We start from the raw sequence: 19992 nt of genomic DNA, 5'->3' as shown, positions 1-19992 counted from the left end.
TGTATCGAACGCGCTAGGGTCATTGAGGTCATCGCGGATTGTGGCGTGACCCCAATGACCCGAGCACGTTCTATACACGCCACAAGTACTGCTGCGATATCACAGCTAATTGAAAGCAAACTTTGTTGGAACTGTGAACGACGATTGACTTCGATGGATAGAATGGTGTCCAAATTTCGTGAAAAATGCCAGGCATCATGTCGACGTTCTAAAAGTGTTAAGAGGTGTGCTAAGTCACAGTGGCTAAATCATGGAGGTAGAAAGTCTTTCTTTCTACCTCCACGGCTTTGTGGTACAAACAAGAAGTTGGTGTCAAGTGAGCCTGAAAGTGCGAAACCCAAGAAAGATGAGAAAAAGTTACAGGTGTTACTTTCATCCAATCACAGCTTGTTTTATTTTAACCCAATAGCGTCCATGTTTACATTAGCCGGTACCTGACCCTATATTTCCCCACGCCCTCTACCGGGGAAATGGGTCAGGGAACCAGACTATCTATGCTGCGGTAGAAAAAATAACATCACGAAATCTCTGGTATTTGTGGTGTGGGGATTATCTTTGAGGCAAGACAGATGGTTTGAATTATTTGCATAAATGATGTGCTCGTGAACCTGTCACTACAATTTTTTTTGGATAAGGCCGGATAAAATCCACCTGCAATGCTTGACATCATTATTCAAATTATAACACATAATCCTTACAGATGCCTTCTTCTGGGTTGGTTCCACGAACAGTCCAAGTTCAACAGGTGTGATTGTCCCGGATGAGCGAGGCAGGTACGTAAAATATATTATTGAGCAACCAGTTAAAAGGGACTCTTGATTGGTCTGATTTACGAACCATTAAAATTAAAAAGAGCATGAACGCATCTTCATTCGGTCATTTGATGCCGATCAACCACAAATGTTTCCTAGATACATTAATTTATTGTCAAAATAAAAAAAATAAATTTGAGACACGATGAAGAATTCGTGTTGTTTTTACATCTATAGTCTCTTTATTGTTTATGATCATCATCTTGCACAAACAGCATTTACCATTTGCAAAAACTTAAAATAACTTCTTTTAAGAAACTATTATTTGCTAGGGAAATCATTTCTTTTCCTTACACCTGCAAGCAACGCTAGTCCAAAAGTTGAGCACACTCCCTTGCAGACACGACTTATGTGCAATATGCAATGTTATTTTTCATAGATAAATCATACTCCGGATTGAACTTCAGTTGTCAACAATGACATTTGACGTTACCAACACAGAGGCTGTGATGACAAGTTTTACACCAGGCATTTACTACATGACGTCAGAAGTACAACTGTACTGTATTTCACAAAAAAGGACAAACATAATGAAAATAGCCCTCATCAAAAGTGACAGCCATAAAAATGAGCTTTACCGATCGATGGTAAATGTGTTTGTGACACATGCTTGAGTATCCTATATATCAGGAAATGTTACACCAACAAAGAATAACAGAGGATACAAATACTACGCAACATGTCCAAATCTTTTGTCCATCATTTTGTGTTTGTTTGCAGTGTCTCTACTCCACTCCGAGGATATTCAAATCGTGATATAACAATCACTCTACCTGGAGAAAGCACAATATCAGATTACAAATGGTTATCAGTATGGTGCCGAAGGTTCACGGTAAGCTTGACTGCCATTGACTCCAGAAGAAAATGGACACTCCCACTTTTGATGTTTTGGAAAACAACTTATTACGTCGCGTTTTTATCATTGACTTAAACGATGGACTAGTTTCCTAGAGAGGCAAAATGATAAAGAGTAGAGAATTTCGGTTTGGATATCGAAAAAGCCATAGCAGACTCGCCTTTACGGTCTTAATGCATCCTGAAATACATGTTTATGATATGCTAACACTGAATAAAATCTCTATCGTCTTCTCACCGTTCATAGGTTGATTTTGGTCACGTGTATTTCCCTGGTGGCTTCATAGCACCATCGGAACACGACCTTGGGGAGTTTTCTCGCCTTGCCCATGGTCTCAGGGGTCATCCGTACATTGTTGATGCTAAAACATTTCGTATCGAAAACTTGCACTACGATGGAAACGGGCCAGGTAATATTTTATGGGCTTGCAGACCAATTGAAATTAACCCATTTTAAATCTCACGCCGACATGAACGGGTCAACCTAAAGAACGAATGACAGAAAAAAGCAATGAATTATAGCCTCGATAAAATGAATGCCTTTAGAAACACAATTAGAAACCGATCCCTTTTATGCTTCTAAAGTTTCGCCTCCCGCTCTGAATTCTGACTTCAAAGAGGAATATTTATATATTTATTTATTTATTTATTTAACTTTATTTATTGTCGATAACATGTTCGGCCAATAAGGCCGATCTTCCACAAGGTCGACAAATATGATATGATATATGATAGTCCTAATGTACATCCTGGACTAATAGACACAAAGTACAAAGGACCGACATGTTAACCATGTCAAAGATAGTATGACATGTTGTACTGCAGCGAGTGTAGTCCATCTTTGGCGCCTATTCAGGTGTTAGTTAGCGTTTCACAACACACCCATATCTTGTGTCCACTTCACGTCTCCCTGTAGATGCTTATTTTTGGGTTGGCACTGGATCACGGCCACATAGGAATGGAATAAAAGTACCTGACGAAAATGGAAGGTGAGCAACTATTCGACTTTCGTAATTTTATGGCAATTTGATCTCTTTCCCAATTGTATACCGTCTGATATCGTACGGGAGGATTCCTGGATAAATTTACCAACAGTGTTATTCACCATCGGCAACTCCAAAAATGCATGACGATAAACTATTGCACCCTCAGTGGTGGTTATGTACGTTATTATTGGCGGCATCTATATAGGTCTGTTCTACTCTAGTTCAGTATCTGTTCGGCGACACATGAATAAATACTCTCTCAATCCCGAATCGTAATTTTTGGCTTTATTTCTATTCTGATGCACGCGGCATTTATCAATTTTGAATTTGCCTATCATTGGACGATCCGCGTATGGCCCACTTCCCTTTTTTCACACTTTTCTGTTTCTTCCGTATGGCCTAGCACTCGGCCTCTGAGAGGCTACAATGGCCAAACAGTCTCCATCCAATTGGCCGGTGATTTGACAGTTTTCGACATCGATTGGTTGTCCATGTGGTGTGTTCTTGCAGTGCAGAATTTCGGCCACGTTTTCATTCCTGACAATTTGAACATCCCTCCGCACATAGAAGATACAGAACCCGAGGTAAACTGTTTATGAGTACATCATAAAATTCGTGTAATGTAGATAAAGCTGTTCCTGACAAACGGCCTATACTCCTAGGACGGCCTGTCAAAACGTGGAATCTAATACTGTGTATAAATTGCGACACAAGTATTAGTCGCGTGTAATGACCTTTGTCTCTTAAAGGGACATAAGCTGCAACTTGTGGCAACTTTTTCAGTATTCTTGATCTGCATATCAACTACCGTGTCTGACCCTAATACGTTTGTCATGCTGAAATTTCGAGTATTCTTTTTGTCAACACAACTTGTATGTGTGTAGTGACCATTGTTTATTGTTTACGAATGAATTCTAGTCCGGACTTGAATACAGTTTTCAACAGTAACAATGGAGATTATACTCATATAGGTTGTGTGGATATGCTAAATACTTGGCATTAAATTACAGTTAAGGGATTCATTGCAGAAAGTGTAGGGACACCACAGAACAGCAGTTCTGAAAAAATAGCCAAAAGATACAGCTTATGGAGCTTTAATGAATGCAATCTTTCTCATTCTTCATCAAGTCCGCAAGTACTTTGTAAACATAATTGCAGACACCTCATTTGCATAAGAACAACATTTCATATAAACATCGTTACAATTGTCACTATGGAAAATAAATGATTATTTACAGTGCACGGTTCATAATGTTGCACGCGCTACTTGATAATAGAATCTCTAAAATTTGGCTGCACAATTTTTGCTTAGTCCCAAACTAAACGGAGACACAGTGCATTCTGTAACTGAGTGGTTGCATTGTTCGTCCTGTTACAATATCATGACCTCACGGTAGATGAAATTGAGAAATTTACAACCATGGGTGACAGGAAATGGAAGGAAAGACTTGGATCAGAATTACATTGAACACATTTAACGCCACCCCATTACTGTCATTTGTCAGGAAATGTACGAAAACTGTGAAGCAATGAACGATAAATTCCACGTAAGTTGGACTGTTGGAAGCGATTACATCGATTTGGAGCTTAGTGGTCAGGTCGACACCGGGGAGTACATGGCATTTGGGATCAGTGGCTCTGACAGTAGAACGGCCATGATTGGTGCTGACGTCACAGTGACGTGGAATGACGGCACAGAAAGCACGAAGGCAGTTGATTATGACTTGAATGCATATAGTCAGGTATGTGTTGTCGAGCAATGTAAATTATTATCATAAGCCGATAAAATCCAAACTGGAATTGGTCCTCTTTGATTATAACTGTAAATGCAGAGATTGTTGTGTTCTTAAGTGCGTGGAACGTGATGTGAAGTTTTACGGCGACGTGTATTTGTGCCAATATATGAAATGAATTTTTATCTATTTTGAAAGTAAAACATTTGATTAAAAGATTTGTTCTTCTGCGTCTGTGTAAAACAAACAAATCGCAGGCGGTAGGGAAAGGGTGAATGATAAAAAGTAAAAAGCGGAGTGGCTCTGCAATAATGTTAAAATGTGAGACACAGACTTTTAATTTCTTCATGTTTTTTTCTTGCCCTCAGTGTAGTCAGGGTTCCGGCGCATGCCCAGATACTGAAGTGTCAGGCGCACGAGATGATGTGTCAAACATTCAATCCATGATAGAAAACGGTATTGTACGGATTGGATTCAGAAGATTGCTCAATACAGGTATGAATCATAGAAATACGGCAAAATACTGTTCGAGTACAAAGGTAGCCCGTTTTATCACCTAAATTATTCGTAGCCTGACTTCTGCATATATAAGCGATCTACTCTCGACCAAGGCTTATTTGTCAACTCGTGCGCTCCGTTCTCCCAACAAGAAAATGTTAACTCTAACAATTTAGAAGCATGCCACATATGGTTGATGTGGCTTTACATCACGGTAATCTGTACCGAAATTAAGGAATTCATTTCAACTGGCTATCAAAGAATCCATAGGTTTGAACACTTTTAAAAGGAAACTGAAATACACGTGTTCAACAGAACACACTATATGACTTAAGCGTCACAGAGCAAATCCTTTTGTTTTGCATTGTGGCTATATACTAGTAATCATTATTGATCGACTGACTGATTGATATGGCGCTGTCAAGGCATGTGAACATTACACGTCTTTTCTTGCATCAATAGTAGCTAGATAAACAGACTAGGATGTTGATTTGACATAAGCTATAGATTACTTGCTGCGACAAGGATTCTTGTGCAGAAGAAACTGACGAAAAAGTAAAAAATAACTGAGCGATTCCCTCCCAAGGAAAAAAATAAATGTGAAAATAAAACTTAAGGTGATTAACCTTAAAGGTTTAATTTACGGAATAGCTTCCTTGTCAACCACGTCGATGACTACATATGTCCATTCTCGCAGGCCAGAGCAATAATTTCCGCTCCGCTGATCTACGCAAAAATCGGCGTTGGGTGATAAGACTCGCCGAAGAGGGCGTGGTTTACGACGATGCATATGTCAGCCACATGATTCAATTATACCGTTCTAGTGTCAACAAATAAGTGAGGCTGACCTTTGACTTTACTGCTGAGTCGTCACGCACAATAACCTATCAGACACCTTTGTTAATTTATCTCTCTGCTTCAGATTTCATGGCTGTCTATCAGAAATTATCGACATCCATGGATTGAGGTGGCGTTGCACATAGCACAGGAAATTTTGCTCGAAACCACTTTTTTGCAAACGTAGTCATTCAGTTTCTTTAATTTTTGACCTAAGATAAAATATTTGTTGGGTTGACAAGCAGTTGTGAGTAGGATAAAAAAGAAGTGAAAATTTATGCATATGTATGTAAATCACCTGATTTCCTTGCTTCTTTATTCTCCGTTTTCAACATTTCAAAAAAAAAAGAAAAACTCCATTTGGCTCTGTGAAAATTTCACATTGTGTTCTTTAAGTAAAATATAAGAAAACGACAACTTTGTTTGGCAATAAAGTTCTTACATTTCAATTTTGCTTATCTTCATTTTAATCACTGTTTTTCAATGTCAATCTTTTAACCCCTGCCATAAAAGAATTAGCATATAGGTAATGCAAAACAAAATTGTTATTGTTATCTTCGTATACCCTAGCTTCAATTCATATATTAAATTTTACAAGTTTTTGACTTAATTTTTATCATTAATATTGAACTCACTTCATCATTGGACTAAGCTATTGCTACCATACTAAATTTGAGATTTCTGCCTTTTGAAAATATATAGCATTAGGAGTTTTCAAGTCGTCTTTGATAAGAAATAATGCTTTTGGAAAAAGTATGTGGGTTTTGTGCAACGCTACCGTAAGGTAGTATGCGCCTCGAAAGTAAAAGACCTGAACTTTTGCCCAGACTTTCCTCATGAAGCTTTTAACCTTTCTCTCACCAAATCAAAAATCAAAATCAAAATCAACATGCATATTTTGGTACTGGAGAAACAAATAACTTAAAATTTACCGATATTTGAAATTCAAAATTGCGACCATTCCTGTGTCAACTCTCTGGAGAAAAAGAAATTTTCGAAAAACTAAGGCGGTTAGAATTTTTCTACGCCAAGAGCTTTAAATGGGTAGATGAACAGAGAAGTTTGAGAGTCCAAGTACCTGTCCCCGAGGTCCATTCTACGTTAAACAGAACCAACCGCATTCCTACATTAACCTCGATCCCGTTTCACTGTAATTCAAGTTCGATATAATAAAGCTCACGAAAATTGTGAAGAACCCGATGAAGTTATCAAAAATGCTTTTATTTTTATCTCATGGAGGTGATTCAAAGGATAAAATAATTCGGACTGATCGAGAAGTATATGTTGCATGGGCACTTGGATACATCAACAGCAATGGAGTGGTAGCGAAACATCATACTGTGCCAACCAGTAAGTCCGTTTACTATACTTTGATATCACGAGACCCGACACAAAACTTACAATGATCGCGATTAGGTTAGGTTGAAGAATAATGGTGCTCGAGATATGAGTTTCTATACCGTAACAAAATTGGTGTCAGATGTTGTCGTATCAAGTGTTCTGTTGGAAGGTGTGCCGTGGAAAATGTTCAGGATCTTTAGAAGGGAATTTAGAGCAATGATATTATAATAATATATAAAATGTGATACGGCGCTTGAATTGGTTTTCCATTCTTTAAGGTTATCTAGATAATGCACAACTTCCGGGCCATTGGATATTCTCAACCTATCAAACAATGCTCACTCAGCGTATCATAGTTGTATTATTTAACTGGGCAACATCACGAAGGCCTGATAACTTTTATGTTCTGAAGCCTTGTAGCCGCTAGTTGCTCATCTCAGAGTTGTCATTTGTCATTATCATTGTAAAATAATCTCAGCTAAGTTTAACAGTCACTACTACAGCACTTACCTAATTCGAAACGGTTTGATCGTTAATATTTTACAGGCGGCGTAAAACTTCATTTTGGTCGACAAGCGTCGAACAATTGCCCGGCATTTACGAGGACTACCCTGCCACCGGTGAGGGCATGGGATCAAATACGCATCAGAGGAGACGAAGGAAACACAGAATTTACTGCAAGAATTGGACAAGCCGGTGGTAGGAGAGGATATTCTGCAATTACAGGTGATTTAAAAACAAATTAAAATTAAAATACCCACAGACCACAGAAGTTACCAGATTAGGAACACACACCGATGCCAGTGCTTGTTGTTCATTTTTGAAATTGGCATCAGTGTCCATTAATCTGGAAAACCCAGCAATATATTTCCATAAGTAATTTCGTAAGTGCAGTTACCTGAGTATCCATAAAGTTTTGTTTTAATTTCGATTTCTCGTCAGTTGCATTGATTCTCTTCGTAAAATTTCGGAATACTTGGTGGTGCGCCAAAAGCAAGAAGACTCAGTCGGAAACTGAAATTGTATACGAGAAACACATGACTCTCAGTCGGCCACGGGAAAAAGGCTTTCCAAAGAGGAAAAAAGATGTATGCACAGACGCTCGGCTCACTATAATATAACCCTGTGATTGCTACACAATAGCAACCACTGGGCCGTACAAAAGGTTAGCCAAGCGCCTGTGCATACATCAACATCTGAATAATATCAATCACTGTCCCGAATTAGTCACTTTAAAATTGAGTCTCTATCAAATTTGTCCCGTACCCGACATCAGAGTGACGTCACTCGGAAAAGGATGTATTTTCGAGACCCGTAGGACGGCATTCTAAGAGCAAATTTGATATTTGTAATTTCTTCAAAGCTACAGTAACTTTAATGGAGATAATTTTTCATAACTTTCGTTCCATATGTCAACGATATTTTCTTGGTCTTCAAGTACGAGGTAAAGCAGTTTGAAATACCCAGTATATGGTTTATCAATGTTACATGTCAATGTGTGACGTACATTGTTACAATTCAAACGAGTTCAAGTCCACTTACAAAAATACAGGGTACTCAATATGCAATCAATGTTGGCAAACTGAATACTTGGTATGTCAGCATGTTTTAGAGAGTGCACATAAATACTGCTACTGACACTCGTAATAAAGTCTGAAAAAAATTGCAAAACGTTATGCTAGGCCTTATCTATTGGAATACTACAATGATGCAATGAGCAGTATTTGATTTTTGTTTAACGTTTAGCTTGCACCCGTGCTTGGCCTAAGCATGACGGGAAGTTGTCGTTTCTATAATATTCTGTTGATAAAAGCCACAGTACGACAAGCCTTCATAGCCTTGATAAGACAAGATATTACAAAAAAGAGAAAATCGAAATTGTGAACACCGAAAATACGTGCACTTCTATTCAGACTACAGTGTACCCAAAGTGACGTGTTTCATAAATTCTCTCGTTCTTCACAGGTCAAGTGTCATGGGGTATCGCCTGGTACATCAACGAGAAACTCATTCCTATTCTAGAACTCCTCGTTGGACACAATTACACTTTTATTGTTGAAGGTGGTGATGATGACAGCAACACCGCCCAGTATCATCCATTCTACATTACGGACGATCCTATTGGTGGTTATATTCAGAAAAGTACAGCGGAAAGACAGGCAAGTGTTGTCACGCAAATGACCGACAAAACGTTGAAATGGAGGGACTAAAAGCTGCTTGTATGATTTTAGTGTTTTTGTTTTTAACGATAGAACAGTCATCGTCATGTCTGTTTTTATCTAAAAAGGTTTCGCCGGATAGGAGACACGTTCGTTTTGCTTGACATCACGATTTTAACGCATTATAGAATTCACAATACAGCATCTGGCCATGGGTTCTAAGAAGAGCAATACTCCTAACAAATTGTACGGCCATCATACGTCTTATTTTGACTGCCTTCATGTTTACAACCTTAAGTACGTCGAATAATGAACACTTGGATCAGTGATAATGGTAGCTGACTGCATAGCAGCGTTAGATCTACTTCAAAACCTTGCAATCAATGGCTAAACGGCTGCTGAAAGGTCCCTGAATGTGATTCCGATTTGTTTTTGTTTAGAAAATTTACCCGATACTCTCACTCTTTAGTTCATGCTTTTTTACTGAGTTAGACCAGCTTTAACATGACAACACAAAAACAATGTATTTCAGGAAATGGAGTCAAGCTAATAAGGTCAAGCATGTACATTACCAGCTTTATGTTTCACTATCTTTTTAGCACGTAAAGTCAAGTTTGCCTTAGTTAGTACTGTATAGTACAGTTTACAACTATGAAAACATATTAAACAACATATTTAACGACACGGGGAGTAGATAATTTTGGCAAGGTTCAATTAAGTGTGTCCATCTCGAGACTCATGTTTTGTTCTTTTTTTAATCGTTGAAAGGACGTTGAAGTGTTTGCTGGTGTGGAATTTGACAATGGCCAACCATACCCTACAGCAGGTAATATATTTTTGAAAACTTAGTTCAAGTTGCAGAGGCGTCTATTTTTCACTTATTAATGAGGAAAAGTGGAACGACTTTGCTATTTCACTTTTGACAGGAGCTGCATTGGATAATTTACTCGAACAAAGCAAGAAATATTTGAAATATACAGGAGATAATAATGTCATTTTGCGTTTATTTATCCAAATATACACTTCTTCGCAGAAAATATTCATGAAAGAATACAGGGCGTTGATAATTTGCTTATATTGCTACGAACATTCAGATACAGATGATCGACTAAGAGTCAGAAATTCAATAATTGCATCTGCTGGCATTAAGTTATAATGTACATTTTGACCAAAAATTCAGTTTACAGGCAGTAGGAAACATTTGCCAATTTACTGCGAAATTAGTTCCTAAAACATTTATTGAATACATATTAATACGATGAGGCAATGCCATGCATTCCATTTGGTAACAGGGTCTGGCTAAATTCCTAGTTGCGAATGCATATTGTAACTTGTCGACTTTCAGTCATATTATGTGGTCAGTTTTTCACGTCCACATCATTTAGTAGAGAAAGGCAAACTTCAGAGCTGACGTATATTTATAATCCATTGCCGTACCCTGCTCCATGCATTCCTAACGTTTCCGATAAATTTATTAGTCCCCACGGACACCGTCCGGGGGACTTATAGGTTTGGTCATGTCCGTGCGTGTGTGCGTGCGTCCGTGCGTGCGTGCGTGCGTGCGTCCGTCTGTGCGTCCGTCCGTTCACGCAGATATCTCAGAGATGCCTGAAGCAATTTCATTCAAACTTGGTACAGGATTACTTCATATGTCGTACAGATGCACGTCGATTTGTTTTGTGATACGATCCAATATGGCTGCCAGGCGGCCATTTTATTACGATTTTTTCATGTACAGAGCCATAATTCAGGCATGTTTCAACTGATTTTATTCAAAGCTGGTACAAGGACATTGACCAATATCATAGATATGCACGTCAATTCTTTTTATGATACGATCCAATATGGCCGCCATGCGGCCATTTTGTTACGATTTTTTCATGTACAGAGCATAACTCAGGCATATCTCAACCGATTTTATTCAAAATTGGTACAAGGACATTGACCTATGTCATACATATGCACGTCACTTTGTTTTGTGATACGATCCAATATGGCCGCCAGGCAGCCATTTTATTACGATTTTTTTATGTACAGAACCATTACTCAGGCATGTTTCTACAGATTTTATTCAAAGTTGATACAAGGACAATGACCTATGTCATAGCTATGCACATCAATTTGTTTTGTGATATGATCCAATATGGCCGCCGTGCGGCCATTTTGTTATGATTTTTTCATGTACAGAGCCATAACTCAGGCATATCTCAACCAATTTTATTCAAACTTGGTACAAGGACATTGACCAATGTCATACATATGCACATTGACTTGTTTTGTGATTCAATCCAATATGGCCGCCATGTGGCCAGTTTATTACGTTTTTTCATGTCCAGAACCATAACTCAGACAAGTATCAAGCAAATTTATTCAAAAGTATTTTTATCACAGACCTAATGAAGAGGACTCTTTCCTCTCTGAGGACCTGTAATCAAAGCACCCATTAACAAGTGGGGACTGTGTCATCAACGATGACTTGTTTTTTATGGAACGCTTACTTTCACAGCGGGTCGCTACTGCGAATATGAATCCAAAGGAGTGGATCGTTCTGAAGAATCAGAGACGTTCGACGATTACTTCAAAACTCTCAGACTGAATTGTAAAGAAGGCGATCCAGCTGTCTTGCGATGGACTCCAACTAAAACGGGAACTTATTATTATCAGGTAAAATGAGCATAACAGGGATGCTTTGTAGTTGCAAACAACATCAGAATACTCTGGACCCTCACACAGGGCTCCCCTTGGCTCTACAGTGTGGCCTTCTCGCGTCCTGATTTTGAGCTAAGTGGAGTTCTCTCAACGACCAGGCCTTGTTTCGTCGGTCAGGGATAGGTCGGCATTGTACATTCTCCATAAACAAGTTGTTGGAGGTAGGGCAGGTGCCGAAAAATTGCTACTAGGCTAGCGAAGATATTTGTGTAGGGTCAGAAATTAGAAGGTGTATAGCCATTCAAAGGCTGTTAGAGAGTCTACAACATACTCTAAACAGAAAAATTAATCTTCAGATGCAAAGGTTACGATGTATGGTTTCCATCTTATAGTTAATAAATTACTTTACTCATATGTTTCGCGAACATGTTTCACGAAAGTTTATTGTCAACATCGCATAGCTATAGTTATCGAATTATTGAATTACCACCATGGCGTGATAGAAGAGACAGCGGCGCCAAATTTAATACATCCTGGTTCATTTCTATCGATGTCATCACAACTGTTGTTTTATGTGATGGTTACGTATGTACGACATGTCCGGCTCAGTACAGACATAACCTATGGTGCGATGTCCCGTTTTACGGCGATTAGTCCCGTATACTTAATCCAGTGATATCGTTTCAAGCCGAAGACGACGTTTTATATTAAGTTTGGCTTGAGTACATCATTAGGTTTCTGTCCAGGCAAGGAACATTCAAACAGGAAGTATGAACCTCAGATTACCTTCACTTTTATCGAGTATACGCAAACGACACTTTTGTTGTTTTAACTTTATTCTAGTGTTACACTCACCAGTACCTGGGATGGAAGATTGAAGTCGTCGACAATTTTCCTGCTGTTTCCGAGGGTCCCACAACCGGGTTCACAGTAACGTATTTCTCGCCACTGTATTTATATAAAGACAAACTTTCAGCTGCATACATGCGCCAATTGACTAAAGAATCGAAAAAGGGCGACACTGTTTCTGTAGATGTTGTTTATTTGTTTGTGCGGCAATCAATCCAAATTATTTACAAACGTACCTCTTTCGAGACATCTTAGGCGTCTAAAAATGTTTTGCTTCTGAACTTCTGAACTTATAAATCTGTAATCATGGAAAACACGACAAACATCGTAACAAATGCAATTGTCAGGAACTCAGTATGTCACAGTAGCAGCCGGAAATTTCTTCAGTTCACTTCATGACATGGGCGTATCTTCAGCATTGCAATCAAAACTTCCCCGACGACGTTGAAATTTGGGTAACTACGTATTCAAATTTTAAAATTTATCACTTAATACTTTTAGACTTTGAGTTTAACAGGATGACTAATATTTGTAAAACCTAGCGTGCTGGCAATGAGATTGGACACCCTGAACACATTTAACGCCACCCAATTACTGTCATTTGTCAGGAAATGTACGAAAACTGTGAAGCCATGAACGATAAATACCACGTAAGTTGGACTGTTGGAAGCGATTACATCGATTTGGAGCTTAGTGGTCAGGTCGACACCGGGGAGTACATGGCATTTGGGATCAGTGGCTCTGACAGTAGAACGGCCATGATTGGTGCTGACGTCACGGTGACGTGGAATGACGGCACAGAAAACATGAAGGCAGTTGATTATGACCTGAATGCATATAGTCAGGTAAGTGCTTTTCGAATGATATATAAGATTACCATTAGCCCCCTAAAACCAAACTGGAAATTGGTCTCCTTTATCACAACGGTAAATGCGCAGACTTTGGTGTGTTGTGCCCCGATTGAATTTAATTTGGAATAATTGGATGGTGAAGTAATGTCTGTTTAATCTGCAAATGTATGCTCATCTGCTTTTCTTTTTAAGTTATACGCACTTGTTTTAGTAATATTGCAACATTCAGCTATAAGGCACCTAACATTTTTAGCTCACATTTGGTATACCAATGTGAGGTTATCGTATAAGCTGAATCAGTTCATTTGCATCTGATTTGCATGTCTGTATATTTGTGGGTATGTGCGGATGTATGTCCGTCACACACAAAGGCTCCCATACCGCCAAAGCTACCGTCTCAGTATTTGGTGTACAGGTAGATGTAGGGGTTGAGATGTGAATTTGTTCAAATGAACACATCAGTGTCAAAAATGTGCAAATGAGGTAAGAAAAAGGGAAATCCTGCAAGTGTGCAGGAGTGGTGGCAGTGAACTGAATCAGCCCACACATCTGAATAAGAGGATTTTGACCTTAAACCTATTTGTATGCAGGGTACCTATTATGTTTTGGAGTGATAGCAGTAACTGAAACAGCTAATTTGTCATTTCCTGTCATTGTTTATGAACTGTGACATATTAACAGATCTGCTGAAACCATGGATGTCTATTTTTGTACATCCATGGTAGAAAGATTCTCTGCTATGCATGTTGCTAAAGTTGACCTTCGATCAGTACCTAAAGTTTCAGACCTAATTTACTTTTGTCATTCTTAATTTTCTGGTTTAAATATTTCTTGTTGTTTTTCTGGTTGTACTGTGCAGAAATTGTCATAACATCAACGTATAATTTTCCTGCACTGAACAGAGATAGAAATAATACTTATTGTTGATCTTTGGTATGTACCAATTCTGATCAAATTTGAGCGACACCGTATAATTGCGGTATTTTTGAGAAATTTGAAAAATATGAAGATCCAATTCTCTCAAATTAGTTCCAATCGTGTTTCTATATAATACATGTAACACGATCTAAGATTCGGCAGCAAGATATTTTTTCGTATTAACCTCTCATGATCACTGAGTGATCATGAGAGAGAGAGAGAGAGAGAGAGAGAGAGAGAGAGAGAGAGAGAGAGAGAGAGAGAGAGAGAGAGAGAGAGAGAGAGAGGACTGCATCGAGGACTTCTTATTACCTCCACTTTAACACGCCTTCATTTAACTGTATATACGTGTATATATATATATATATATATATATATATATATATATATATATATATAATATATATATATAAAGATAACACGTTTCAATAACATGAGAGCAGGAAAGGAAGTGCGATCGTCAACTCAATTTTACAGGCTCTCCAACAATATGTACTGATTTTAATCACTGCATGTTTTCTTCTAACCCTAAGTGTCGTCAGGGTTTTGGCGCATGCCCAGATACTGAAGTGTCAGGCGCACGAGATGATGTGTCAAACATTCAATCGATGATAGAAAACGGTATTGTACGGATTGGATTCAGAAGATTGCTCAATACAGGTATGAATGGAAATACAGCAAAAGCTGGGTCAACGTCAGGGCGCTTCCTCTGTTACTTGACATACTATATTATGGTGATTATCGACGTACAATGAAATTACATAATCGGTTTTGGTTTTGATTGAAGTCAATTTGACAGCGGGGGATCGAAGACATTGATTTGACTTTGAAGTTCATATGTTTGATTTAATTGCAACGAGAATGTTGCATGCGAAGATCAAATTAATTTTTCTTTCAAAATTGCTTGTCAACAACGTCTAGGTGTTTGTCAGATTTACTACAAACCCATTCGTGTATACCGTTCTGATAACTACAAATAAGTGTTCTAGACGATTAATTGACTTAATTCTATAATTAATAAACTCAATCAGATATTCTTGTGAATTATTCTCTATTTAAGATTTAAAGTTTCTTTTAGAAATTACTAAAATCAAAGGATTAGACGGGATTAAGTGCATTCTTATATCACATCCATCACGTTGCACCATGAATTCAAGTTAGTCAAAGTAGAGCTGTCGACTATTGCGTCTTCAAAGCTTTTGGAACCCAAAGAAGTTGTTCAAAACTTCTGTATTTCTTATCTTTTGGAGGTGATTCAAAGGATAAAATAATTCGGACTGATCGAGAAGTGTATGTTGCATGGGCACTTGGATACATCAACAGCAATGGAGTGGTAGCGAAACATCATACTGTGCCAACCAGTAAGTGAGCTTACTGTACTTTGATACCACGTGGTTCGAATGGATCGGGGTTGATGAAATATGGTGCTCGAGATATGAGCTGTATGTTGTGATAAATGTAAAGTCATTTGTCATTTTATTGAGTAATGTCGGTAAATTTGTTGTTGAGATGTAGATGATATTCGCGATGGAATGCAGAGCGATGATATTACAATGGCATCTGAAATGTCTTGATACAACCCAGTCTACTGATGTGCTTTGTCAGTCTTCGGCCTGAGTTGTACCTAGATAATGCACGCCCGTTGTGTTGATGGATGTCTTCCATTGATGTTGATTTATTGTCAGCTGATTTACATACTCTTACAACAATGCTCACTTACACAGTTTTATACATGTATCATTGTTGTATCATGTATTTTAAGAAGGCTTTATGACTGCAATATGCTCAATCCTTCTCTCCGTATAGCTTTCCATCCATGTTCAAGGCAGCTCGGTCATCTCAAAGTAGTGAGGCACATGTCCTTATGAAGTAATCTCAGGTGATTTGACAAGTCCAGTAGGTCGAAGCAGTCTTTTACTAATTCGAAACGGTTTGATCGTTAATATTTTACAGGCGGCGTAAAACTTCATTTTGGCCGACAAGCGTTGAACAATTGCCCGGCATTTACGAGTACTACACTGCCACCGGTGAGGGCGTGGGATCAAATACGCATCAGAGGAGACGAAGGAAACACTGGATTTACTGCAAGAATTGGATCAGCCGGTGGTAGGAGAGGATATTCTGCAATTACAGGTGATTTAAAGTACAATAAAGATAGTTACCTTGACAAAAGATCGAAAATCATAAATAGGAAAGCACACTAGTGCAAGTACTTATTGCCCAATTTGTGAAGTTTGCACCGGTGTCCGTGACCTTGAAAACGTGACGATATATTTCGTAGATTTGTCAGTGAAGTTAGCCGAGTACCCCTAAAGTCTTACAATTGATTTCTCGTCACTTACATCGGTCCTATTCGTAAAAGTTCGAAAATTAGCGATGCGCGAAAAAACAGGACGACATAATGAAAATGGTGTTCGTGAAAATACGCCAATCTCAGGAATAAACTTTCTAAGGAAACAAATAGATGCATTCACAGGCGCTCGACTCACTCTATTATAGCCTTTTTATTGCTATTTGCTATACGAATAGCAACCACAGAGACTTACAAAAGAGTTACCCGGGCGCCTGTTGATGCACGTATCAGTCATCTGAGCGGTATAAATTACAGGCGCGAAAAGTTCACTTTATATTGCACCTCTGCCAAACTCCTTATCCAACCAAAATTGACGACCCCCCTCAGAAGAAGGTAAAACTTTATGACTCCAGGACACCTATGTAAGAGCAAATTTTGAATTTTTGTAATTTCGATATTTTTGTCTTTGAGTCACAGCTACAGTAACCGTATTTGGAAAAAAACAACATTATTTTCATCACTTTTGTTTCATTGATCAGAGACAGTTTCTTTGACTACCACTACCTTCTACGGCATTTTGAAATATCCGGTATTTTGTTTGTCAATGACGTGTGTCAGTACGTGACAGTCATTGTTATTCTTGACATATTAGTAAGGTTCGGATCCGAATGCGACTTTAAACAGTAACAATTCATAACACTCATGCACAATCAGTGTTGACATGCTGAATTCTCGGTACTTCGACTCGATGCAGGAAGGACACATACAGGTAGATACTAGATGGTACGTCACAAAGGCCTGAAAAACAACTGCAAAGGTTTGAGTTACTGAGCCTTTAAGTACATTTAGTCTGCAATAATATTTTTTATTTTGTGTAACGTTTATCTTGCTCCTGTGGTTGCCAAATACCAGCGCAAATCATGGCGGGAACTTGTCGTTCTTGTTCTCTTGGTAACAACTACAGTGAGACAGCCTTTATAGACTTGCTAAGACGACATTGTAGATGAAAAATACATGCACTTCTTGTGCCTGGATAGACAATGTATAAAACTGTCAATCTATCGCTCTTTCAATTGTTCCAAATGACTAATCACTTCGGATAAGTAGTATACGAGCGCAAAACAACTCTCCTCACGTGACCGTTACTGGTGACTCGAAACAGAGGACTGATGTATACTATGATTGACGTGTTTCATAACTTCTCTCGTTCTTTCCTTGCAGGTCAAAAGTCAGCGGGTATCGCCTGGTACATCAACGGGAAACTCATTCCTATTCTAGAACTCCTCGTTGGACACAATTACACTTTCATTGTTGAAGGTGGGGATGATGACAGGAACACCGCCCAGTATCATCCATTCTACATTACGGACGATCCTATCGGTGGTTATATCCAGAAAAGTACAGCGGAAAGACAGGCAAGTGTTGTCACGCAAATGACCGATAAAAAGTTGAAATGGAGGGACTAAAAGCTGCTTGTATGACTTTGATGTTCTGTGTTTTTCTTGAAGATTATTAGAGTAGTCATCGTCACGTCTGCATCTTTCGAGAAAGGCTTTGTCGGACGTGAGAGACGTTTATTTTGCTTGTCACTATGTACAGATCAGCAAAGCTACTCTTCGATTGTAAGAAGAGTATTAGTCCTTGCATTTTGTGAGACTTCGACTAGATTCATGTTGAACACCAGCTGTACGTTGCTTTGACAAATATACACAAGGGTCAGGAATAAAGGCCGTTGCTTTTATCGTTGGGATAGCCTTTCTTTGAATGCTTACGACATATCGATAACCGGCTGCTAGAAATGCCTCCAACAGCGATTCCGACATTTTTCTGGAAATTTACAGGATACTTTCAGTCCATGAATTTAGTCCATGCACGAGTCTTTCTGTGATTTTGGGCAGCATTGGTAAAGTTAAGTTTGCCTTGTTAGAGCAGTAAAACGAACCACTGGGGACATAGGCACATGATCACCATATTTCACCTCAAGGGGATAAGACCGTTTTGATAAGGTCAATCTCAAGATTGCCATCTTTTCTGTTTGAAGGACGTCCAAGTGTTTGCTGGTGTGGAATTTGACGATGGTGGCCAACCATACCCTACAGCAGGTAACATATTTGCCAAAAATTTGATCTGATTTCAAGTTATTTACATTGTTTCCTCATTTATAGTAATTTATAAACAGACATTGGGTAACTGTGGAACCTTACTCTCCCTCTATGAACACTATACCTTGATTCATCAGTCCAACCGAAACATACAGGAGTTTTATTTGTCATTTTTATGATTATTCGTCTCAATAATCTTTGAAGAAAGTTTCATCAGAATGGTTTGGTGTTGACCATTTTCTTATATGGCAATTAAATAATGACACAATGACTGGAACACGGGAAGATTCAGATGCTCAAGCATTGCTTCTGTCGGTGTCTTATAAATTGTTATGTTACCTAAGAGTGTTTATATTCGTGCATGCTGTGGTGATCACGACTGCGATAAACTTCGTTTTCATAAAATGTTGGTCACACCAAATTCTTTGCGCCGACAGCATTTGATAGCTCGTCAACTCTCAGCCACTTTGCACGACCACAGTCCCTTCGCCGAATTTTGAAGGAGGGTCTACAGTATAAGGTCACCAATTCTTCGTGTGTACAACATTTAATCAAAGAGACCAAAATTCAGACTGACATGTGTTTATACTCATTACTGCACCGTGCTCCATGCATCCAACATGTTTCCTATAAAATTTCCTTATATGGAATGCTTACTTTCACAGCTGGTCGCTACTGCGAATATGAATCCAAAGGAGTGGATCGTTCTGAGGAATCAGAGACGTTCGACGATTACTTCAAAACTCTCAGACTGAATTGTACGGAAGGCGACCCAGCTGTCTTGCGATGGACTCCAACTAAAACGGGAACTTACTATTATCAGGTAACGTATGGAAGTTGTGTAATTGCAAACAGCATCAGCATACTCTAGACTCTCACAGCATTCCAGTCTTTGAACTTGTTCTCTTCTGGCTCGATTTGAAGCCGCTAAGCATGGTTCTGCCCTTTGAGCTGGCCTGTTTACAGTACGAGCATGGTTCTGCCCTTTGAGCTGGCCCGGTTACAGTACGAGCATTGTTCTGCCCTGTGAGCTGGCCTGGTTACAGTACGCATGCCCAAAACGAAAAGTCAAATGTTCAACAATCTTCACTCACAGGCAAGGGTTACGA

The 19992-nt window shown here is 38.8% G+C and overlaps 1 protein-coding gene across 1 annotated transcript in view; it reads left to right on the top strand.

Moving 5' to 3' along the window:
• Window positions 1-19992, top strand: part of LOC139119751 (protein Skeletor, isoforms B/C-like) — a 28512-nt gene that overhangs the window by 4664 nt on the left and 3856 nt on the right. Inside the window, exons 3-22 of the mRNA XM_070683633.1 lie at window positions 701-773; window positions 1533-1644; window positions 1915-2077; window positions 2584-2656; window positions 3057-3237; window positions 4159-4395; window positions 4755-4881; window positions 6961-7071; window positions 7609-7788; window positions 9028-9221; window positions 9990-10047; window positions 11728-11885; window positions 12714-12800; window positions 13328-13564; window positions 15022-15148; window positions 15739-15849; window positions 16442-16621; window positions 18003-18196; window positions 18823-18883; window positions 19549-19706. Coding sequence (XP_070539734.1) covers window positions 701-773; window positions 1533-1644; window positions 1915-2077; window positions 2584-2656; window positions 3057-3237; window positions 4159-4395; window positions 4755-4881; window positions 6961-7071; window positions 7609-7788; window positions 9028-9221; window positions 9990-10047; window positions 11728-11885; window positions 12714-12800; window positions 13328-13564; window positions 15022-15148; window positions 15739-15849; window positions 16442-16621; window positions 18003-18196; window positions 18823-18883; window positions 19549-19706 — 2822 coding nt within the window. The remainder of the gene's footprint in view (window positions 1-700; window positions 774-1532; window positions 1645-1914; window positions 2078-2583; window positions 2657-3056; window positions 3238-4158; window positions 4396-4754; window positions 4882-6960; window positions 7072-7608; window positions 7789-9027; window positions 9222-9989; window positions 10048-11727; window positions 11886-12713; window positions 12801-13327; window positions 13565-15021; window positions 15149-15738; window positions 15850-16441; window positions 16622-18002; window positions 18197-18822; window positions 18884-19548; window positions 19707-19992) is intronic.

The sequence above is a fragment of the Ptychodera flava genome, chromosome 20 (genome assembly GCF_041260155.1).
Source record: "Ptychodera flava strain L36383 chromosome 20, AS_Pfla_20210202, whole genome shotgun sequence".
In the NCBI taxonomy this organism is placed as follows: Eukaryota; Metazoa; Hemichordata; class Enteropneusta; family Ptychoderidae; genus Ptychodera; species Ptychodera flava.
This window is presented reverse-complemented; position numbering and strand designations above follow the sequence as displayed.